This window comes from Herpailurus yagouaroundi, unplaced genomic scaffold (assembly GCF_014898765.1).
Source record: "Herpailurus yagouaroundi ecotype Mexico unplaced genomic scaffold, PumYag 187, whole genome shotgun sequence".
Taxonomy (NCBI): Eukaryota; Metazoa; Chordata; class Mammalia; order Carnivora; family Felidae; genus Herpailurus; species Herpailurus yagouaroundi.
The window spans coordinates 18,418,433-18,443,132 of record NW_024412418.1 but is presented as its reverse complement, the minus strand read 5'-3'; the positions used below and the strand labels follow the sequence as shown (position 1 = coordinate 18,443,132).

Genomic DNA, 24,700 nt, shown 5'->3' with positions numbered 1-24,700 from the left:
TCACAAATAGGCTACAAAAATGAGTAAAAAGCAAATAAATCAAGTATCTTCCAACTCAATAGAAGATCCTTTGGTGGAGAAGTGGAATCTTATACTGTTTTTCCTCACAGAGGTGGGGATGGGGGTGGTGTGCAATTGTGTATAAAGTTTGGATGGATGGTCAAGTCTCTGGTTGCTAGATACAGGCTGAATCAGAGATGGGAATTTTATTGAAAGTTACATTTTATTTGCAGAGGGCACATCCCAGAAGAGAGAGTACAGCTGGGCTTGATGAAACAGGAATCATCAGATCAAGGGCTGCCCAATTTCCTAATCTGTCTCTGCCCTTCTGTCCCCCTTTCTTTGCCCCACACATTCTCTCATTTATGCTTCTTTCTGTCCTCTCCTTTATGTTTCTCTGGGTTCCTGGTATTTGCTCTGGTACAAATAGCCAACTTGAAAGGGAAGCATGGAGCCCAGTGTCCCCCACACAACTAACTGAAATCTTCTGTGGTCCAGAGACAGCTGACCGCAGTGAGGCCAGAAGTGATTGACTTTCCCCGGGGCAGGTGTTCATGCTTGGGCCAGTTGGCAATAGGGGATGGTAGTGAACCAACTTAATGTTTTCAGGAGTGGGTATTTTCTAGAGAAGGGACTGTGTGCTGGATAGACGTTCTAACGGTGTCTTCCACCGCTGCACAAAATGGCCATTTGTTGGTCATTTACCTTGTACAAGACCCTCTACTGTCTGAAAATGGAAATAAAGACTGTCCCAACTATTCCATTTAATTTATTCATATCCTAGTCTGAGACATCTGGACAGACAGGTGTCCAAGGAGGTAAATAACAAAGGAAGCTACAGCTCTCTTTGCGCCAGTGACAAGGGCATCTTTCTTAGATAGTGGAGTTGTGTTGCAGTGTGAGCTACCCAACTGTTCCTCACTGTTCCAGATATCTCTTTCGAGGCATCTGGTTTACTGGAAGGTTGACAACCTGGAAAATACCAGAGGTTTATCTCCATAGAGGTTAAACATTAAACATGGTTTTGGAGGAAGCTGGAGAAAGAACAAACTCAGCAAAACTAGAGTGATATTTTACGCGAAATCACTGAAAAAAATCTGAAACTATGAAAAATTGAGTCTGGAGAATTCGTTTCCCAGAATGTGTGGTGGAAGCCACTGATGATCACCCTTTGCAAACCATGTTATTTTTACAGGTCACCCTTGACAATGCTGGCCTTGGTGACATCTCCAGAGGGTTTTCCCTCAGTGTTCTCATTTTCTGTGCCAACTATGGAGGACTTCACCGAAAACCCAATCTTTCAATAAGCTTTGCCTGAGCACTTGCTGGTGCTTTATTTAATCACAGTTTTATGAACTCTTTGTACACCACCAGCCAATTTTACAGTCCCAGAATCTTGCTCAGGAGACAGACACTGATTTTGCCTGCAGTTGATTTTAAAGGCTTTACCATCTGGGATTTTTAGTAACATGTGAATAGCAAATGGATGCCGTGTTTTCAGGATTTTGTAGCCCAAACTCTAGGGTGGTCGTGCAGGAAATGCCTAGTAATAAATAAATAACATAAATTTGTTTCACATTTGTTTATGGAGCTAATGATCAACATAGATTTTAATAGCTGATACCTTGTTTAATTTGATTTGTTGCCTGAATGCCTAAGTTAGTAGATAGGAGGCAGTATGTTATTGCAAAGGTTAGTGTATTAATTTGGATTTCTTGAGAACATTTGACCCCTAATAAGAAACGCTTTCTTATCTTTCCCTCTCCCACAGCAGTGTTACTATGTTCAGAAAATGGAAACCAAACAAGGTTTAATTGACTTAATCAGGGGTTATGTTTGCTTGCAAGGAGCAGAATGCACCTGAACCAGCTGAAGCCAAAAAGTCTTATATTTTGAAAAGCATGTAAGGGTATCTTATGGAACCCAGTGGTTTGGAGTATATGGCTGAGTTCGCCTAAAATGTGGAACTGGGGGTGCATGGGTGGCTCGGTCGGTTGAGCATCGACTCTTGATTTCGGCTCAGGTCATGATCTCATGGTTTGTGAGATCAAGCCCTGCATTGGGCTCTGCACTAGCAGCACAGAGCCTGCTTGGGATTCTCTCTCTCCCTCTCTCTCTGTCACAAAATAAATAAACATTTAATAAATAAATAAAATGTGGAACTGGAGCAACTAATCTAACTTCTCTTTTTAAGGTCACACTTTCAGGTCATTGCATTTTTCCATTCTTCTCTCTTTCCAAATCAGCATTCTTTGTTTTGGCATATATGTGCACCAAACATGGCTTCCTGTTTTCTATCACTTCCCTAGTCAAAGGCCCAATATGGAGTGACACGGTCTCCAGGTCCCAATTTTATTTATTTATTTATTTTTTTCAACGTTTATTTATTTTTGGGACAGAGAGAGACAGAGCATGAATGGGGGAGGGGCAGAGAGAGAGGGAGACACAGAATCAGAAACAGGCTCCAGGCTCTGAGCCATCAGCCCAGAGCCCGACGCGGGGCTCGAACTCGCGGACCACGAGATCGTGACCTGGCTGAAGTCGGACGCTTAACCGACTGCGCCACCCAGGCGCCCCTCCAGGTCCCAATTTTAAATTCTTGGGAAAAAGTTCAAGGAGAACAGCTCAGACCAGTTATCCTTTCCTGTCAAGCATCTGTGGCCAGGAAACCATGGTCATGTGATTACCAGTCTGCTCAGCTGGGGCTATGAGAGCTGATGCTCAGGGATAGAGGGGAGTAGATGATACAAAATGGGACTGTCAGGTGGGTGGTAAGGAGAAAATCATCAGTATCTTTGATTTGCCAGGTGTGAAAACAGCTTATTTGCATACCACTTGCAGCCTGGAGATGACATCTGTTTGCTGGCCCATCTCTATTAATCCTGCTGACTTTTTTTTCTGTTTTTCACTTTGTCTCTGAATCATTCTTTCACCTCCTCCCTTTCCTTTCCTCATTTCATTTTCTCTCCTCTCTCAGCTGATGCTTTAAAAAGTAACATGATACATCTGATGGTGGAAGAAGCACTGTCGGAATCCAAGACCAGTCTGTCATTCAGACTTGCCCAGTGCTAGACCTTGGGCAAGTCACTTAGTCGCCTTTGGCCCTGGTTTCATTTTCTGAAAATGAATGGAGCTAGGCTAGATGCTGAGAGAAACCTTAGGGATCACCTTTTCCTGGATGCTAAAGATCTTTCTACTCCTAATGTCGTTCCACAAGCATGGCACCCATGGCAGACATTATTAATTGATTGTACCATGCTTCCTTGCTGATCCAGGACTGTGTTTAGAATCCTCCACAACAGTCCAGGCAGCCACTGCAATCACTTGGAGGCAACCCACCTGTGAGATGTAACTAATTAGCCATCTCTAAGCAAGAACTGGAGGCCAGATAGCTACCGTCTTTTCTTCCTCTAACTTTCCTTAGAGAGATGGGATATGCGAAGCCATTGTTCCTGATTCCCTGGAATTTTGAAGGGAAAAATAAATAAATGCCCTCTTCTGCCCTTTTCTTCCCAATTATTCATTCTTTTACAAAAACGGTTTGCTTTCTAACCTCTATCCAATCCAGCCTTTAATTTCTCCTGTGGCTGAAGAATCGACAGTTCTTTCAGCAAAGATGAATCAGCCATGTTTGTCTGGGAGCCTCAGAATTAGACTGGCTCACTTTGCAACTGTGTGGTGGCAGGCAACAGTGAGAGTTATTTTACTTTTTGAAAATATGTTTTCTGCAGTTATATTTGGACTGGAAAAAAGATCCTTGCAGTCTCAGCTCAAATGATATTCAATGTTCCTAATTGCTATTACCCTCAAATATGATAGTGAGTGAGGTCACATCTTCAGTTTACATTTCTCATCTATATTTACAAATGACACAGCTTTGGAACATCTGCTCTGCCTACAGAGCACTCATTTTTGCAGATGATGCAGCTGTAATGGCTGGTGGCACAATTGTTTCCTCGACGACAATGCTAGGAAACATCTCTTCCTTTCTGCCTTTCCTGCTGGATGCTGTTTTTTAAGTTGCCTTCTGGAGTTCATTTCTCCAGGAGACATGGGCCTAAACTTCTAATGCAGAATTTTTTTTTTTTTTCTGCCGAAAGGCTTCTTCCTGATAGTTACCGAAGGCAGTCTCCCTGTGGCAGGGCCACCTTATATAACAGCTCTGTAGGTAGAAAAGCTACAGGTCTAGAACTAAAGGAGACAAATGTAAAACCTTTGCAAAGATCACACCTGGGATAAAATCTGTATCTCTAATGCATAGGCACCCAGTGCTGGCTTTCTAGTCAAAATAATCCTTGGTGTTGGTAGAGAACATGGCCATCCCATTTTATTCCTCCTTGGAAAAGGGTAGTGCTCTAGATGAATGAGGAAGAGTGGGGGTGTGGTTCATACAGACTGCATTTAAATGCTTTCCTCTTGTTGTTATTTATTTCCATATCAAAATATGATAATAAAGGGACGCCTCGGTGACTCAGTCGGTTAAACATTTGACTTTTGGTTTCAGCTCAGGTCATGATCTCATGGTTCATGAGTTCGAGCCCTGCATTGGGCTCTGTACTGACAGTGTGGAGCCTGCTTGGCATTCTGTCTCTCCCTCTCTCTCTCTGCCCCTCCCCCATTTGCACTGTCTCTCTCTAAATAAATAAATAAACTTTAAAAATTAAAAAAAATACAATATAATAAAAGTGAGGACTTTTATACTTTCATTTCTGGAGCTAACTGTCCATTTGCAGGAAATGTAGAGGACAGAGGAACATGTTGAATTGCATCATGAGCGTGCATTGGCCCAGTCCAGACTATGGAAACTCCATAGCTTATTCATCAGATATGTTTTAAGGAAACAAAAGGAATGGAGGGGACAATTTGGAGATTAAAAGACACTTAAAAGACATGGTGACTAAAGGATTAATCTATGACAAGGGGGATAAAACTATTTAAAAATGATTTCTTGGCTTAAGCCAAACCATAATTAATGGGATCTTATAGATGACTTGATTTTGCCCTCATGTGTTACAGAGAAGGAACATGGAGCCCATGCAGGCAAAGCGATTTATTTCATGTCTAAAAGGGAGCAGGTGAGAGAACCGTGGTCAGAATCCAGATCTCCTGGCTCATGTGTGAGGCTTCAACTACCTCCCCTGAGTATGATCTTTATCATACATTAATTTTATCTTGAGTTCACTGACATAGATAAAATCACAGTAGAGTTGACTACATATTGGAGATTCTTTGTGTTAATCTGCTCTGTTAATTGCTTTTCAAGCAGATTGGCTCTGGTTTTGTCCTGTGTATAATGGCTGTAAGCCCAGGAGCTGTTACATTCTCTGACTTATGGATTCACAGAATAAAGTTAGTCTTTTGCTTTTTACTTGCTTTGACATTATGAAGTTAGTTTTATTGTTCAGCACTATTAAAATGCTCTAGAGTTGCAATTAAAGCTATAAAATAATCTTTACCTTTGTTATTAAATTTCATTTTTCCCCAATAGTTCTGGCACTGATTTAAGTTACTTATTTTCACATGTGTAGCACTTTTTCTTGGAGAATTCATTCTTAAATAGACTAGATGTTTTGAAAAGGGGAACTGTTTGGTGTAGGTTGGCATGAAAAATAACCAGTTAAATTCTCAAATTTCTGAATAAAGACATGTATATCACTACCATACAAGCAATTTGGCCAACAAATTCACTTTACTAAAATACATTTTGGGTTAAATTATTCAATATTTCAATCCAGTTTGAGAGAAAATAGATTTTAATGAAGGCTATATAATATGCTATATTTTACAGTGACACGTTTGTCATAGATTATTTGTACTTTTGAAAAGAACCAGGATTTGAGGCTCAATTACAAGTAATTAACAATCCAACCAATGTGCCACAAGAAACACTTAATTTCTCTTGATATTTGTTAAGAAGTTAACAATACATGCCACTAGTTCACTGGTAATGGTTCTAACAATTATTTACTGTGAAAATAATAGCATTAACAATTCAGGGTGGAAGACAGAATTGAATGTTATTTATCTTGAGGGTAATAATGCATGTTTTTAACTTCAAGAAGCTGTGCATTTATAATTATACTGGAGCAAGAGGTGTGGAAAATTACAAGCTAGATAAACTCGACTTCAAGAAAGCTGTTCTTTCTTCAGGGACCATCAGAGAAGGAGAGAGGTTCCCATTGCTTAAAATATCATTACATTCTCAGTTTTCCCTTGGTCATCCAGACGAGCCCCTCCCAACTCTTAGTGTCACAGTGTTTTGTGGAGACTGCTGCTCCAAGTCGGGCCCTCCTCTCACTTCCTTCCTCCCTCCCCAACTCCATCAGTGATGAGTGGAAAATGCCTTCCTTGTACTCACCTGTGAAAGGAAACTTCGGGTCTCCTTCAAAAAAGGTTGATCATTGATATTCAGATTTGGAGAGCTCATGGACTAGTAAAATGAAGAATTTTGGAAGCCCAGTTTAGATTCGCAAACTTTTAATCTTGTCAACTGAGGGCATCGCTACACCATGCTGCCATTAGCATTTAGAAAAGCAAGGAAATGTTGACACCAAAAATGGAGGATTGTCCATTAGACCCAGAAAAGCAATTGATGAAAATACACATACATGCACACAATTATAGTTATATTTCTTGCTTTGTCTTGGTTAGGTGAAAACTGCATTAGATTGGAGTGTGGACGAGCGTTGGAAACCCTGTGTTGAGTGATTTAAAAAAGCATGACATCTTTAAAAGGTGGACCTTTTCAAGTTTGTTAAACAATGTTAAACATCTTGGGTAGGGGCCTCACCTTATGTCCTCCCCTATGTTGAGGCAGGATACATTTGTGATTAAGGACATCAACCCTGAATCCAGAATGCCTAAATGTGTATGATATTATATATTGTGTAAGAGATTTATTATGAGGATTTGGCTCATGTGATTATGGGGGCTGAGAAGTTCCACCATCTGCAGGGGCCAAGCTAGAGACCCAGCAAAGCCCATGCTGTAATTCCAGCCAAAACTGAAGATTTAAGAACCAGGGAAATCGGTGGAGTAAATCCCAGTCCAAGGGCAGAAAAATTATCCTTACACAAATTAGCAGGAGGGGAGCAAATCCTCCCTTAAAACAGAACTCTGATTTTTGTTCTGTTCGGGCCCACCCACACTGGGAAGGGCCACTGACTTTACTGAGTGCATCAGTGCAAATGCCAATTTCATCTAGAAACAGCCTCACAGACCACACAGAAATGATGTTTAATCTGGCTACCCCATGGCCCAACAAATTGGCACATACAATTAACTATCACCTGTATCTTCCTGATAGTAGCGTTGTGAGGATGAAATGGGTTTATATTTGTAAGCAGATAGGAAAGTAGTGGACTACGGGGAACATTCAGTAAGCGTTAGTGTCTGGCACACGGTAGGTACTCAAATTAATTGAATGAGTGTAGGAAGGATAAGTTTCATGTCTATGGTAGGATGCTTTTACTGTGGTCTCTTGTCTTTCAAGTACAGGCAGTTAGGCAGACACACATGGCATCTCCCTCTGACTCCCACCAAATGGTGTACAGTCTGTCCTAGGCTCCTCTATCCAGATTCCTGTGGAGACTGTGCTGAGTAGGCTCTCCCAGGTGGGGAGAGCACCAGCATTCTGGGCCCCTCTTTTGGGCACTCCTACTTCTGGCCAGACATCTCAAGACTCTGTTGCTAGTTACAGATTGTCCTCGTGACTAGAAGGATAAAGGAAAATCCATTGCCAGTGCTGAAAATTATGTCTAATGATTTTTATTATTATTAGATAAACCAAGGCATTGGGAGATAGAAATGGAAATTTTGTCAATGGAATAGATTTAAGCTTAACATAAATAGATCTTACTACTTTATACCAAATGAGAGAAAACGTGGTCTTATCTAAATTGTAGAATTTTTAAAAATAAATGCTATCTTGATATGAGCATCTATGTAAACACTAAAGCAAATAAACTGCTAATGAAAATTATTTGCTATGAACATACTGGCTATCTTTTTGAGTTTTGGTGCTTCTAAAAAGTTTGCAAATCATTTACTCAAAATAAGTATTTCTCTTTCTTTCCTTCTTTCTTCCTTCCTTCCTTCCTTCCTTCCTTCCTTCCTTCCTTCCTTCCTTTTTCTTTCTTTCTTCCTCTTTCTTTCTTTCTTTCTTTCTTTCTTTCTTTCTTTCTTTCTTTCTTTCTTTCTTTCTTTCTTTCTTTCTTTCTCTTTCTTTCACCTTAAAGGCAATTAGTTTTTTATTCAGTCCTAAAAGAGTTGGCTGATAATTTCTTTTTCTAAGCATCTGAATTAACAAATCCTGAAGTAGTGATATTCATTATTAATGAGGTTAGACTTCTATAGTAAAACTAATGCCTGACCCAGGCATCAATGAACATGAATTAAGGATTAGTAATAATATTTTTTATTAATATGGGGAGCATATTCTGCTTCTTGGCCCCCACACAGATTTTGCAGATTTTTGGTGTTTAGTTGTAAGAAGGACATCAGTATCCATGAAGCATCACACAGCCTTCCCATTTTTCTTATGTCTCCATTTATGTTTTCAGATTCCATGATGGATTTAGTCCACTTACCAGTTCTTTGGTTTTTCTGTATCTGAAATTGCTCAAGGGCAATGACTTTAAACTCTGAAATGATCTTCCGTTAAAATCCCCTCAAGGTGTTCAGAGCAGTGGCTCCTTGGGATATTAGCTAGTATCATGCAAAAAAGAAACAGAACAAAGAGTTCCACAGTCAATTAGTTTGGGGATTTTCTAGATTAAACATAACTTTTGTTTACCCTAAGACTTTTGGAGACTTTATGTACTTGTTTGCATGGTGACTCCCTGGTAAGAGGTTTCCTAAGCTATTTTGAATATAAAACCATTTTCCCCCCAGATTGTCTCATGGAACCAATATTGATGGGAACAGTTGTTGGGACATGGTGCCTTTGCTTATTCTTGGTTTTAGAGACCGTCAGGTTGTGTGGATGTCTCTAATACAGGATTATTTTCTTTTCAATCTAACAAAATACTCTGTGAGATGCAAAATGAATGGGAAGGTCTCTGCCTGTCATGAACAACATTGTAGATGATACAAGAATGGGACTACAATTTAAAAACATTTAAGAGTACAGAGTTTGGCCTATGACCATACCATTTGGACTTTAAATGTGATGCAAAGTCTTAACCTTCTCTTTTTGTGTCCGTGTATGTTTTGTGCAGGCACTTATGTGTTTTGTTGACTGTCACAGACTTTATAGATTTTTAATTTATTAATTGATAGTTTATGCATTAAATGATTTACTATTATATATACATGTACATAATTTTTATAGAATTGCACAAATATGATCCTGGAATATACATGGGTTTCTCCTTTTTATCGCAGCCTTTCCCTCCCCAGCACACATTTTTAGTGTGCTGCCTGCATTCACTTACATGTTTTGATGATTAGTTATTTACTTAATATATCTTTATTTGATTTTGATATTAAAAGAGTACTGGTTTCATAAAATATATTGGAAACATTTTCATATATTTAAAAGGCCCAAATTAGTTTGCTGAAGTTAGTATTGCCTTGTTTTTTTTTTAAGTTAAGTAGAACTCAGCTGAATATATCTGGTCCTGGTGCCGTTTTCAATAGTCCTCCTTTTTCCTATGTTAACTTGTTTAGGTTTCTCATTTCTGGATTGATTTTGATTACGAAGGTTATTCATTTATGTATGTGTATTTATTATGAGAAGACATGTGTACATGAGAAGAGAAGCTCTGTCTCTGCCTTCTCTCAGCAGTTCAGCCATAGCTGTAGTTAGATTTGTGTGTCTGATTTGTAAGGAATCCTAATGGGAAAGTGTTCACTTTGCCACTATGCCAAGTAAGTCATTTCCAAAACCACATGATTGCTTGTGGAAGTAAGCAGTCTTCGGGGGAGAAATCTAATGCAGAAACTCGGTAAGTCTTACGAATGCTAACAAAGCCAGGTGGATTAACCAGGTAGTGGGGAATTATAGTTGGAGACAAAGGACTCACTGTAAGAAATGTGAACTAGTACTGAGACGTTAGAATAAGTTTACCACAAATTGGGGGTATAATATACTGTTATCATAGTTTAGAAAAAAGACATGACTCTGAAATCTCTCAGTCAGATTTTGTGTTCCTTGCTGACAATCATGGTAAGTAACATATATTGTACCAGGATGTGTTCCAAATATTTTCCATGGGTTAATGCCATTAGGGCTCAAGACAACCTGTGAGACAGAGATTAATACTGTCCACATTGTGAAATGCAGAAACTGGCACAGAGAGGTCTGTAACTTGCCTAAGTTAACACAGCTGGAGCAAGGCAGGGGGGCTGTGAACCCAGATCTCACAGCCTTCACTGGAACACTTGACCTCCTTCCCAGTAAGGATTACAGCTTGTTAGTCTTTATAAGGGAGTGACTATCCAAGAAAGGATTTGGAGGCATAAATGGCTAAGTGATTGAGCAAATAAGGGAGATAATTGGCTAGAATTTTAAGCAGAAAGGGAAAAGTACTCTAAAAGAGCTAAAAATGGAGAGTTGTAGGAACAATGACATCTTAACTATGGGACTGTCACTTAGAAGTGGTTTACGTTTACACTTTTCAACATGGCATGAAGCCCAGTAATATGCCTTTTGCCCAAATTTCTAAGCCCCTATTACTGCTTTTCATTTAGTTCATACTTTCCTACATCTTTAGTTTTTCTTGCCTGATGGATTAAAATGGTCTCAACTCTCCTCAGGGCCGTTAGAATGAAATAGTAAAAAAATAGGAAGGTTTGGCAAAGTTGACTGATAGGATTGTCCTGTTTTGGAGGATCAGTTATTGGTGGTTAATTGCGTTTTCTATAGTTGAGCTTAGGCCGACTAGGGGGTGAGGCTTTTAAACTTATAAGTGACCCCATCAGAAGGATCGAAGGAGCAGGAGAGGAGAGACACTCCAAGTCCCATTGATTTATTTCTGATTCAGATGGTTTTAGATGTGTGTGGTGATCTTATCCATAAGAGGAGGTCATTGTGTCTGTCCCACCTGCCACACAGGGTTGGTGATGACAGAATTGGAAGGGGATGAGGCTATTATTTATAAAACTGAAAAGGTATGAATAACCTGTATCTTAATAGTTGGAGGGCAGTTAAACAAATTATAATACCATGTCTTAGTGGGAACAATTTTCAGCCTTATCCAGTATGAAAAAATGCTTTAAAACAATGTTAAAAGACCAGAGATGCAAAAAAAAAAAAAGTTGGATGTGAAGTACAACCAGAGGTCTGAAAAGCACATAAACCAAAGCTCTTCCAAGGGTGAAACCTGAAAGAACTATTCACCACAGTGTGAATTGTGGTTTCCTTGATGTGGCGGGACATGCATGGGGAGGTGGCTGAGGGACACATGGGATTCTTTCCCTTCAACTTTTCCACCTTTTCCAAATTTTCTGTACTGATTACACAAAGTGAGGTTTTAGAAAATGAAAGAGCAAATGTATTATGATGGGGGGAATCAGTTTTATTTTTAAATCTGTTTCACAAAAGATTCGAAAGCAATAAACTTTTTTTTTGTTTAAGAAAATAGCTGTGAAACAGCTTTGAAAGTTAAAAAGCTTCTGTTGAGGCAGTAAACAGAACCTTCTATTTGCTGGCATCACTTCAAGGAGTGGCAATTTGATTCTGTTTAACTGGCATATTGAAAAAGCCCCAGGAGAAATCACATTAGGAAGAATGTCCTAAGCACCAAACTTCAGAAGTGTGGATTTGAGGTGGATGCTTCAACATGGAAATGATGCTTGGTTCATCTCTTTTGACCTTCTGGGAATCGAGGTCTCAGTGATTTAGAGCTGTGCTCAATAATGTCTGCTGAAGCAGCACCAAAGAGAGACTCGTCGTCAAACTCACAGGGGCAATGACCATGTGGGCTCCTGTCTGCTGGGGTCTCTCTAGGAGGATGTAGCCCACCCTGGACCTGGAGATGGAGGAGCAGAGAGCCTTGGATCTGAAATCAGAGGAGTTGAGTCATACTCAGCCATGGGGTAACTCTCCGTGTGACCTTGGCCAAGCCGGCATTTAACCTCCCTGGGCAATGGTTTGCTCACCTGTAAAATGGGGATGATGACCTTTATCCTCTACCTCACAGGTACTGTGAGGAACAAGGTGGGATGAGGGAATGAAACGATGCTGTAAACTGTAAGGGGTTCCACAGATGTGTGGGATTGTTTCAGTATGTGATCAGCAAGACATTTCTGAGTTTTGACTAGCATTCGGGGCCTCTGAGGAAGCCTCTGAGTGCATCCATGCACCCTGGGCTGAACCAGTATTGACAATGACAGCAATACCAATAATAGTACTGTGTCCCAGGCACTGTTCTAAAGACTTCACATGTATCACCTCATTTTAACACCTAAAACAGTTTCATGGTAATGTAGGTACCTTGACATAGGTACCGTAATAGTCCCCGTTTTACAAATGAGGGAGAGGCACAATAAGGTTAAGTAGCTTGTCCAGGGTCACACAGCTAGCAAATGGAGCAGTAGGATTTGAATCCAAGCCATCTGACTCTGAGGCCTAATAGAAAGCTGCAGGTATTTCTCTCTGAAATATAAAGAGGAAGGGTTTGGGATGCTTACTGATGTGTATTAGCTGGTTGTCTTAGTTTCTTCTATTCAAGAGCTGCTGTTGATCAGGTTTGCTTTTCGTTGAGTGTTGCAGTTAAGAAAATGGGCTGGCAGGCAGTGAGCAGGACAAAGTGCATGGCTTCATGACCCTGGTTGGAAATGGGTCATGCCTATAGCTAGGCCACCTGTGGGAAGGCTTCCTTCTCAGTGTCTCCAGCAGTCAAAGGAAGGAAGCGCTGAATGGAAAAAGACTGATTATGACTGTGTTACAGGAGTAGTTTGAGGAAACTAGGAAGCGATTCAGGGCCGCATTGGGAGGCCCTTTGAATTTGACTGGAGAATATTTCTTTATATAAATATAAATATAGAGAACGTGCAGGAAGGTCAGAGAGAGGGAGAGAGAGAATCCCAAGTAGGCTCTTCATAGTCAGTGCAGAGCCTGAAGTGGGGCTTGATCCCACGAAGTGTGAGATCATGACCTGAGCCAAAACTAAGAGTCAGACGCTTAACCAGCTGAGCCACCCAGGTGCCCCTGTGCCAATTATTATTCAGTCTGATATTCTTACAGGAATGACTGTTTGCTTTCCTGAAGCTTTGAAAACCATGCTTTTATCTAAGCATGGCACAAACCAACCTAGTTTAAAATGTGTGTATCAATTGTCTATGGAATGGGGTTCATGTCTCCTTGGGAAGGGAAGAAATGACTCATTTTAACTTTTCATTATTTTGAGGGTCTTTAGCTCGCTTTCACTTATTTCCAACTTAAATCCATCTCTGTTCCCCATCTATCTTCAGCCAGAGCCTCCTTAAATATCTTATCATTTAAGCTACTTCCCTTTAAATTTCTTTAGGTTACTAGTCCCTTGGTGGGATACACTATCCAAAGAGAAGGTAATTGGGGCGCCTGGGTGGCGCAGTCGGTTAAGCGTCCGACTTCAGCCAGGTCACGATCTCGCGGTCCGGGAGTTCGAGCCCCGCGTCGGGCTCTGGGCTGATGGCTCAGAGCCTGGAGCCTGTTTCCGATTCTGTGTCTCCCTCTCTCTCTGCCCCTCCCCCATTCATGCTCTGTCTCTCTCTGTCCCAAAAATAAATAAACGTTGAAAAAAAAAATTTTTTTTTTAAAAAAATATAAAAAAAAAAACAAAAACAAAGAGAAGGTAATTGTTGGCTTGTCCCTAGAACGAGTGATATTTGGGGGCACCTGGATGGCTCAGTCGGTTGAGTGTCTGACTTCGGCTCAGGTCATGATCTCACGGTTCATGGGTTCAAGCCCTATGTCGGGCTCTGTGCAGACAGCACAGAGCCTGGAGCCTGCTTTGGATTCTGTGTCTCCCTCTCTCTCTGCCCCTCCCCCACTCATGCTTTCTCTCTCTCAAAAATAAAAATAAGCATTAAAAAATGAAAAAAGAAGAATGAGTGATGCTTATGATATTCACAAAGGATAGCTGTTCGGGAGCTTGTGCAGGGAAACACCACTATCTTTCATCTCCCTCTCTTGTATGTGGGATATATGATTGCTTTTTGTGCATTTTTTTGAAGATCATTACTGTATTTGTCAGCAAAGAATAGTTCATATCATTCTAAGTAGAAAAAGTTAACAGTTTTGGAATACAGAGAGGGGTGGATTGGAGAGTTAGTAGGATTTCATTGAGAAAAAAAAGAATTCAGTAATTTGATTGCAAGGTGCCTTCTTTTTTTTTTTTTTTTCCTTGAAAAATGGGATTTAAACAGAAGAGTCCAACCTGTTTCATAGCAACATTCCACTGTGTCTGCTGCTATTTGCTGGTGTGGCTTTGTTTCTACTCTTGCAAAGCCCAGTATTCTCTTCAAATAACTTCCTCTGAGTCCCAGGTACTATGTTTGAATTTTTATTTCACAGCTTCTCTGTGAAATTCCAAACAAACATACTGACTTGGGCTTCTTTTTTACTGTCTTGATGGTACCCTCTCACCATCCTTTCTGCTACTCTTTAGTCATGGTACCTCATGCTGCATCTCTTCTTATATGCCCATTCCACAGCCCCCTACTCTCTACCTCGGTTAGTTTTCTGTGTAACTGTGTAATACTACTTGGTAGTATTTCTGTGTAACAGATTACCACAAACTTCCTGGCTCAAAACAACATGAATTTGTTATTTCCCATTTCCCATGGGCACAGCTTCTTTGGATCCTCTACACAAGGTCTTATAAGGCCTCCATTGTGGTATCAGGGGGCTGTGTTCTCATCTGGAGGCTTGACTGCAGAACGATCTACTTCCAAGTTCACTCACGTTGCTGGCAGAATTAATTTCCTTGTGGCTTCCATCTGGAAGGCCCTGGCTTCTTGCTGGCCATCAGTGGGAGGCCATCCTCAGCTCCAAAAGGCTGCTCAGAGTTCCTGGAGACTGCCTGCAGTTCTAGAAGCTACCCACAATCCTTTGCCGCATGGGTTTTCCCAGTATGACCTCTTAATTCATCAGGCCATCAAGGACAGCAAGTCTGCCAGCAAGACCGAGTCTTAGATTATATAAACACAGGTGGGTATCCCATCACCTTTGCCATATTATATTGGTTAGAAGTAACTCACAGGCTCTGCTCTGCTCATACTCAAGATGAGTTACACAAAGGCGTGACCACCAAGAGACAGGGATCATGGGAATACTGTAGAGTGTGTCCAACACACTCTTATATCTAACCTATATCAAACTTCTACTTCACTGCCTTTTTTAAAATTTGGTTTTGCCCTACTTCTCCTAATTTACTTTTCCCTTCTTAATAAATCTACCTCCATTTGCCCCTCAAAATTTTCTTTTCCCTTTCCATTCCTTCCTGATACAACATTACTTAATACAGACATATTTTATTTATTAGCATAGACATAATTTTAAAATCTTGTGTATAAAGCAAAAGCAACTTTCATTGAAATAAAGAGTGCTTAACTGTGTTTTGGCTTCTGAATCCTTAGCTAATTAAAGCTGTAGAGATTCACTTCCCAGGAATGAGGGACACAATCCTGTATTGTTTCAGTTATTATTGCTGCACAGCAAACCACCCCTAGCTTCATGTTGTAAAATAACAACTATTTTGTAATGCTCATGGTTTCAGGAATCCAGACAGAGCAAACTGAGGATGTCTTGTCTCTGTTCATGATTCCTGGGGACTCAGCAGGGAAGACTGAAACAGGGTGACTCAAGTGTTTAGGGACTAGAATTATCTGGAGGCTTCTTCATTCACATGTCTTGTGCCTGGGCAGGGATGACTGGGAAGCTTAGCTCACCTAAGACTATTGACTGGAGTACTTACACATGGCCTTTCCATGTGGTTTTGGTCTGTTCACAGAGTGGTGACTGGTTCTAGGAGGGAGAGTGAGGGAGCATATGGAGAGCAAGCCTTCCAAGAGGCCAAGTGAAAGCTGCCTGGCCTTTTGTGATGGTAGCCTTGGAAGTCATATGGCAATGCTTCTGCCTTGGTTGAACAGTCTCAAGCCCACTCAGCTTCAGGTGGGGACATAGACCTCACCTCTCAATGGGAGGCATATAGGAGAATTTGCAGCCATTAAAAAAACACATATACAGGGGCACCTGGGTGGCTCAGTCAGTTAAGCGTCTGACTTTGGCTCAGGTCATGATCTCACAGTTCGTGGGTTCAAGCCCTGTGTTGGGCTCTGTGCTGGCAGCTCAGAACCTGGAACCTGCTTTGGTTTCTGTGTCTCCCTCCCTTTCTGCCCCTCCCCAACTTATCCTCTATCTCTCTGTCAAGAATAAATATTAAAAAATAAAAAGAGTAAATGCTTTTAAAAAACACATATGCAAACACAAACATATTTAAAGGACTACATTATCCCGAACTATGAGAATTGAAAGGGATCATAGAGGATGATCTATTTCAGTCTTCCACTATGGCTCAACTCCTTTTTACAACTGTCCAGTCACCCCATGCCTACACTACTTCGGGGAGTTTTCTTCTGGTCTCTGTTGTCATCTGTTCCCACCCCTTTCCAGTCTGTTCTATTCTTTATTCTGTAGCAAGAATGCTTGTTCTGAAACACAGATTTGCTCCTGTACATCATCCACCCTCACCTCCCCACCTCACCCCGCTCTACTACAAACCAGATTTTCTAACTTCAGCTCCCCTGGGCTCGTTTGTTTCTGTCAAATGTTCTGGCTAACGTTTTTTAGCCAATAATGGAGAAAGCTCTAGAAGTACCTGTTCTTTCTTTTTTTTATTTTTAACTTAAAATATGACTTAAGGGTGCTTAGCCATTTCTGGGGTCATCAGCACCATCAGTACTGCAGAACCATGGAAAAGGGGATCAGAGCATCATCAAGCAGGATGTTGTTTCTCTTCCCTAGCATGATATTTCCAGCTTTCTGATCAGTTGTGTCCTTGCCTCCTTTCCTGTGAAGCTCACCATTTTGTGCCCTCTCTCCTTGCCTTTCTGCCTGCAGGTTCACACAGGAAATGTGGGTGCTAATAGTCTGCTTTCTCTGTAGGTGCTTGTAGTGACACTGGGTCTTGTGAAGTGTCTCTAGTTCTAGGGTGAATGTGAGTAGTTTTACTTTCAGAAAGAAAGATGCCACTGCTGCCATCCTTCCCAAACACAAGCAACCTCGTTATTCTGCTGGAGATGACTTAGGGTCCTGAACACACATTTGCATCAAGATTCACGGTCCTTTCATTTTGCCTTTTGGGTTCTCTGATGAGGTTTATTTTGGTGTCATTGGCCTTGGCAGGTAGTTACATTCATCTTTGATTTTCTAGATTGTGAGTTTCCCAGTCCAGCCCTCATTGGTGGTACAGAAAAAAAGATTTAAGATACACAGGTGTCTTCGGCATCTTTGCTTAGGTATCATTTCATCAGAGACTGTGGCTCTCAGCCCAGCCCTGTAGGTTAGCTGTAGTATTTGCATATGTGTCATTACTTAACCTTATTGTCTAAATATGTTTAATGAGTCTTCTGTGCTGGGGTGGAAGCTCTGTGAGATCCCAGTGGTGCCTGTCTTGCCCACCCCTTCTCTCCAGGACCTACCACAGCAGGCACTAGATGATCATCTGATACCTGACTGTGTGGTATTTTGTTTGACAGGAACAGACAATCTGCAGATAACAGTCAGCCCAACCTCGGAGTCATTTCCTCATGGGAAATTGTTACCGATTTCACCAACATGGCCTTTCTCAGAAGTCCCGTCTTCCTCGGCAGTGGCCAGAATCAAGAATGTGCTGGCACCCTCCCCTGACAACACTAGCGTGCTGCAGTTTGCCCGAACGCCTCTGCCCAAGACACACCGCAGAGCCAGGGCTCACGGGGACTTCTCTTCTTCCCTTTACCAAGGAAGTGGACATAGCGCCTCCCTTGAGCCTTCCAAGGATTCCACCGAGTCTCTCGTCCCACCAAGACCTCAAGGGGGAAAAGACACAGCCTCCGTGTCAGGTTTGCCTCACACCAGCATGCTCCCCTCATTGTCCACTATCCCATCTCAGCCAGTCGGGGTAGGGACTCCTTCCATTTCACCACAACATTCCCCAAGACCAGACATTCTTTCGTTTCTCCCTCCACATCCATCCTCTTCATTGGCTCCTGACTCACCTCATTCCATCATCTTTTCCAAGCCAGCCGAACGACCCACCAAAGTCCCTTTGTTTCCCCAAACAGCTCCAACTGGCTCCTTTTCAAGTGAGAGCATAGCTAATTCCCCACACCCATTTGCTGGGGAAATGAACCACACTCTGTCCAAAAATGCCCAGGATTTGATAGGCATCCCTCATCTAGGTCTTTTTGGATACTCAACAATGCGGCATCCTGAGCTGCCCCCCACAGAGGGTCCTCACACAGCAGGCTCCCCCACACCTGAGTTTTTGAGCTCTGTGGCAGAACTGTCCCATCTGTCTCCTCCACCCCTAGTGCCTGGAAGTCTTCTTCAGCTTCCAGATGGAACTCCCTCATGGTCAGTGTTGGAAATGGCTTCAAGTCGTACATTCACACAGCCGGTTGAAGCTGAGGTGGCTGAAGGAGTGCATGGTGGGGTGTCTTTGCCGATTTCTAAGAGTGTGGTGGCCGCAGCAGTGACCCAGGAGGCTGTGTCTTCACTTTTACAGACTGCAGAATCAGTGGCAGTGGAAACAACCAGCAGAAAGATAGCCCTTGCTACCGCAAATGACACCGCTAACCCACTGCATTTGTCAGGGGCTCCAGAGAATTCTGAAGGGCTCCTCCTTGTAGCAGAACACACATCGTCCTCTTTGGTGCCTTCTCCTCTGCCTCTCACCACAGCCCACAGAGGGCAAGCCATCCTTTCTGGGACATCCAACAGCACAGCAGCAGACTTTCCTTCTGCACCCACCTTTCTCCAGTTGGCACAGAACCATGCCTCTCCTTCCACCATGCCCAAAATGCCAACTCCTCAAAAAGAGGGCAGCGGTGGATCCCCTCCGACAGCGGCTACAGACTTCCCCTTCTCCAGAAAATTTCCCAATCTTCTTTCCACAACCTGGGCATTTCCCCTGCAGAAAGAAGGTAGTGTGACAGCTGTTTTAAAGAAAAACAAAAAGGCAAATTTGACAGTTGATCTCCAGATCCTTCCAAGTAAAGAGATTCCAGGTCATCACACTGTAAATGGGTTCACCTCTGATTCTAGCCTGGATCATATTTCATCTTTTTTCATCACAACTCTAAGAACAAACCTCCTTCCTTCAGAATTACCTCTACCTTCCATCCCCTCTGCACAAAGCACCCAGACTATGTCCCCATCCCCTAGCTTGTCTGACATCAAGCCAGAGACTTATGCAGCTGTGATGGACCATTCTCAGTTGCCAGTTTCAACTTCCCAACAGGTGACAGCATTTCCCTCATCCACTGAGGTCTATGATTTCTCAACAACGAGACATGTGAAAAAGCCAGCAACCACAGATGTTTTCTGGAGTTCTCTTTCAGCAGAAACTGGATCTGTCTCCACAGAGCCGATGATATCTGGCTTGCTGCAGCAAACAAATTATTATTTAAATGGGCACACAATTAACTCCACCAGTTGGGAAACTCATTCAGCTTCAGCTACTCCTCCCAGTGGTTCAACTTCAGCTGCCAGTACAATAAGATCTTCAGATTTCAGAGAAACTGCTGGGCATTTAGTGACTGCAGAAGGCTCTAACATTCAGCGTCCAGTCCTTAGTATAAGCACCAACCAACCTATTCAACAGTCAGAGGTCACCATGGTTGGAAACCATACAGACTTCTTGTCAATAACCAATAACAACTATTCCAGAGATTTTCAAACAGCTGAGATTGAAGATTACCCATCCACAAGCCAACATGCTGTGTCTCATCCCCATCTACAGCTGCCTGCGCATTCAACACATGCTCTTTCACCAGCTTCTCCAAGTCTGACTTCCACAGCTAGCTTGCAGGAAATACTTTCAGATAAAACGGATTCAGTTCTCCCAATTTCTGGTGACATCTACCCATCTCCTGTGATAAGTGTTTCCACACCATTCCAGAGTATCTTGAGATACCATTCTACTGCTGAATCTCCTCCTCTATCGACCAGGGCCCCATCCACAGAGCTGCTGGCTTCTCAGCACCCTGAGAAATGGACAGGTGCAGCCACTCATGCAGGTAGTTTGTTTCCCCGTACTCCCAAAATTGGTATGACTGTTTCTGTGGACAAGCATCTTCAAGTTCAACACAGATACCCAGTTTTGCTTAGAAAGAGCAGACACACACTATTGGGATGATGAATGAGTTAGCAGCCCCAGATAGTTGTGCCCTTGATCCTCTGCTGACTTGATTCTTTTGAAAGTACAGTCTCCAACTTACAATGGTTTGACTTACCATTTTTCAACTTTATAATGGTGCAAACGCATTCGGTAAAAATCATACTTTGAATTTTGAATTTGGATCTTTTCCCAGGCTAACAATAAGTGGTACAATCCTCTCTGGTGTTGATGGGCAGGGCAGTGAGTCAGACCTCCCAGTGAGCCACGAGATCATGGTCAACAATGATACGATTACAACCATCCTACACCCATACAACTATTCTGTCTTTTAGCACGGTATTCAATAAATTACCCAAGTGAGTCAACACTTCATTATAAAATAGGCTTGTGTTAGATGATTTTCCCCAACTGTAGGCTAAAGTAAGTGTTGTGAGCATGGTTAAGGTGGGCTGGCTAAGCTAGGATGTTTGGGAGGTTAAGTATATTATGTGCATTTTTGATTTATGATATTTTCAACTTATGATGGGTTTATTGAGACATAATCCCATTGTAAGGTGAGGAAAATCTGTATTAAGAACTTAAATGTCCTTATTACCAACCACAAATTTCTTTCCACACCACCCTTCCCCCCACCAATCACAGGTTTCTGTCAGTGGCATTCTCATTATGGGTAATTAACTTAATGAACCTAGAGCTGTTTTGCCTAAATCCCAGAGCAGAGACTTTTCACCTCAGCAAACTCATATGTTACATCCATTCATCACCACACCAAGTGACATGTGTACTGTGGGCCAATGACAGACTTTGTTTTTTCTCTTTGCTGTAGACCCCTCGGTGTCGTCCAAGGCGGAACCAACAGCAGCATCAGCAGCTATGTTGTTACTGGGGAAATCAAGTCCACCGGCGCTGTCTGCAGCCCTGGTTGCCAAGGGCACTGGCAGCAGGGCTTCGGCCATGGCCTCGGGATTAGTCAAGAGCAGTTGGACCACTGCCCTAGCTAAAAATGTCACAAACAACGCAGCACCTGGCCCAAGGACGACACCGGGGGCAGTGCCTCCGGCCTTCTCATTCACACCAACCTACATGTTTTCAAGAACGGCACACACCGGGAGTGCTCACACAGCCATGCAAGGGACCACGGGCGCCGCCTCTGGCCTGTTGTCCACAACACACCTCCCCAGGAAACCACAAGCCATGCACACAGGCCTCCCAAACCCCACCAACCCAGACATGCCGAAGGCATCCACCACACGCCCACTGACAATCACAGCAGCCTTGACATCCGTTACTGCCCCAGTAAGGGCCACCCGGTTGCCACCTTTGCCAGCAGAAAATATAGATGCTGCGTCGACTGCCATGATCACAACCGGCAAAATGGCATCCAACCTGGAGTGTCAAATGTCCAGTAAGCTCCTGGTGAAGACAGGTAAGAGTCCACTGTCCTGATTTTATTTGAAAGCGGCAAGCACGTGCTGGTCTCAGAGATGTAGCAGAATTCTTTGATTTCTTTGAGATCGGTGGTTCTCAACCAGGGACAGTTGGCTCCTTCTCCCCCCAGAAGACATTTGGCCATGTCTGGAGACATTTTTGGGTGTCTACAACCTGGAGGGTAGGGAGGGTGCTACAGGCATGTAATGAGGCAGAGACCAGGATGCTGCTAAAAACCCTACAGCACACTGGATGGTCCTACAGCAAAGAATAATCCAGCCTCAAACGTCACAGTGATGAGGCCGAGAACCCTGATCCTTCTCAAGTGGCAGAGGAGAGGGGGAGCTTTAGGTGATACAGATTCTAGGCCTGGGGTCGATCCTGATATCAGAGGCCCCAGGGAAACTGGTTCTGCCAGCGAGTCTGAGAAAACAAACCTGTAGCAATTTTTGCCTGTAGAGCAAATCAGTAATGTCTCACATGAATGAATGAAATGATTGGTAAAATATCAAATCTTGGAAGCACTACAGAATTCAGAGAGGCTTTTGTGATGTATTCTCTCAGTCGGCAGATAGTAAAAGTACAGCCACACGATGTGGGTGCCCAGGATTTCTTTTGATGTTGAAAAAGAGGCCTTGAAAAAGTTGGGTGGTATATGCTTTCTCTTTAGCCCCCACCGCCCAGTTGCAGCAAAGCAGGCCAGGAAGGCACAGGGTGCTTTTAATAGTGTGGTAGTGTTTGCTATAAAAAGCATTAGACACAGTATTTGAAAGAGCATGCCAGTGCTGAATGCTCGCATCCCGCCTTCCTCTTCACCCTACAAAGGATTAAATGAAATTATATCTGGAGACATACCCTATTTGAAAGTGGGAAATTGTGAAACTAGGCATAGCACAAAGTACAGTATCTCTTTCTATTTCTCCAGAAATTATACCATCTGGTTTTCCACTTCCCCTTCACTGAGAGGCAGGCAACCCCAACTACCTAGATGCAGAAGTCTGGAACGTTCTCCCCCCTCCTTCATCACCATCCCTTTCACCCCACCTGGTCAACCACTGGTGCCCTCAGTCTTACCTCCTTGAATCCCCCTCCCCCCTCCCCAACTGCCTCTTCCCTAGTTGACACTGTCGTCATCACTCAATTTCTGCAACAACAACCAAATTTATCTCTCTGCCTTAGACTATCCCCCCCTCCAATCTGTTCTTTAGTTTGCAGCCAATGGAACTTTCTAAAATATATGCCTTGGCTGAAAACCCTTCACTTCCCATCACCCTCAGGACCAAGCCTAAACAGGTATCCTGAGGCTTCACTTCTCATCCCTGTGTCTTTGCACTTGGTCTTTTCTCTGCTGGGAGTGTGTGTGTGTGTGTTTTGGAGGGGGGAGGGAGGGTGGTCCCTCTCCCCCGGGCCTAGCATACTTCCCTTATCCTTCAGGACTCAGTGGGAACATCAGGAAACCTTACCTGATCCCCACCCCCTTGCCCAAGTCTGAGCTGGATCCTCCTCCTGGGGCTTCCAATGGCATTGTAGGCTTCCCTTCAAATAGCACCTGTCACATTCAGTCACAGGTGCCTACCTTCCACCCCAGCTCTCCATCCCCGTCTCTGTCCCACTTATGAGGTGGGGACTGTATCTTCCTGATTCAGGGGTGTTTTAGGCCGTAGGACCCAGCTCAGGGCCTGCCCTTAAGCAGGCTATCAGGGAACACTGTTACAGGAGTTTTCTTGCATGCAGACGCATCAAGGACCAGGTACTGCTGAACCTAATTTTCAAAGTCAGAGTCAGCGTTAGTCAGACATGAAGTGCAGCCAGCCTGTTAGCTCTCCCCACTAGGGTCAGACAAGTACTAGGTCCTTCCTTCTTTGGACTTGAATGGAACCAACACAGCTATTACCCCGGCCCACCGCTCTCATTGGTTGGACCTGTGCTCACCAGTTTTACTCAGAACTTGCAGGAGGTAGAGGGTGGAGAGGAGAGGAGAATCATTACTTACCCTGATTACTGTGCTTCTGTTTGATCCCACAGTTCTCTTTCTGACCCAGAGGAGAGTGCAGATCAGTGAAACCTTGAGGTTCAATGTAGCCAAAGGGCTCACGCAGGCATTGCGGAAGGCCTTCCACCAGAATGACGTCTCGGCTCACGTAAGCCTCTTGCTTTTGTGATTAGACTAAGCCGTCCACATCTTCCTCTTGGGCCCAGAGGATGCTAGACTGTTTTCCTCCTCCCTGGGTATCGTAACCATACTTGTCAGAAGTAGAATCTTTCTTCATTTTGGCAAATAGCTAATGTGTGGTGACTGGAGAAAAAGGTCAGATTTTAAGATGGAAAATTGAGGTTAATTGCCTTATGTCTAATCTTTTTTTTTTTTCAAGCCTGGATATACTGTTTTGAATTGTCCCATTATCCAGTTGTTTAGGGAAGTCTAATATTGTTAGTGTAATTTTCAAGAAACCATCCATTGCTTTTCCCTCTATCTCCCTCAGCATTGTAAATAGTTGGTGATTTATTTCTGGACATTTAAAAATTATTGTAAATTGAGTCCAACTTTGCTTAAATAGCCAGCAGCAGACAGGGAAATGAACATTTTTTTTCTCCTCCAAGAACTTTAATGCCAAGTACTATTTAACAACTGCAAGCTGATTTTGATGGTATATCCAAGTGATGGAAGCCTTGCTTTACACTCTTTTGGATTGATTCCAAGTTTTAAAGCCCTAAATGTGATTGGCAGTCGGGAGACAACCCTTTTCACCACTAAAAAATATTGCTCTGGCTTTTTCCTTTGATGTTTTGTTCTACAGCTGCATTCAGCTTCGTGGTCTCCATGACCACACCAAGGACTAGGAATGAGGTTTGGTATGTAGTTTATCGGTCATTGTCAATCTCTTTTATATAATTCTGAGAGGGGTAAAAAAGGAAAAAGAAAGAAAGAAAGAAAGAAAGAAAGAAAGAAAGAAAGAAAGAAA

The 24,700-nt window shown here is 42.8% G+C and overlaps 1 protein-coding gene across 7 annotated transcripts in view; it reads left to right on the top strand.

The window, feature by feature from the left end:
• Window positions 1–24,700, top strand: part of KIAA1549L (KIAA1549 like) — a 267,700-nt gene that overhangs the window by 130,749 nt on the left and 112,251 nt on the right. For 4 of the 7 annotated variants that reach the window (XM_040495491.1, XM_040495494.1, XM_040495489.1 and 1 more), the window contains exons 2-4: window positions 17,686–20,208; window positions 21,133–21,735; window positions 23,763–23,878. In XM_040495491.1, coding sequence (XP_040351425.1) covers window positions 18,048–20,208; window positions 21,133–21,735; window positions 23,763–23,878 — 2,880 coding nt within the window. In that variant the 5' untranslated portion in view covers window positions 17,686–18,047. The remainder of the gene's footprint in view (window positions 1–17,685; window positions 20,209–21,132; window positions 21,736–23,762; window positions 23,879–24,700) is intronic. The other 3 variants (XM_040495492.1, XM_040495493.1, XM_040495490.1) reach the window with 2 other exon arrangements.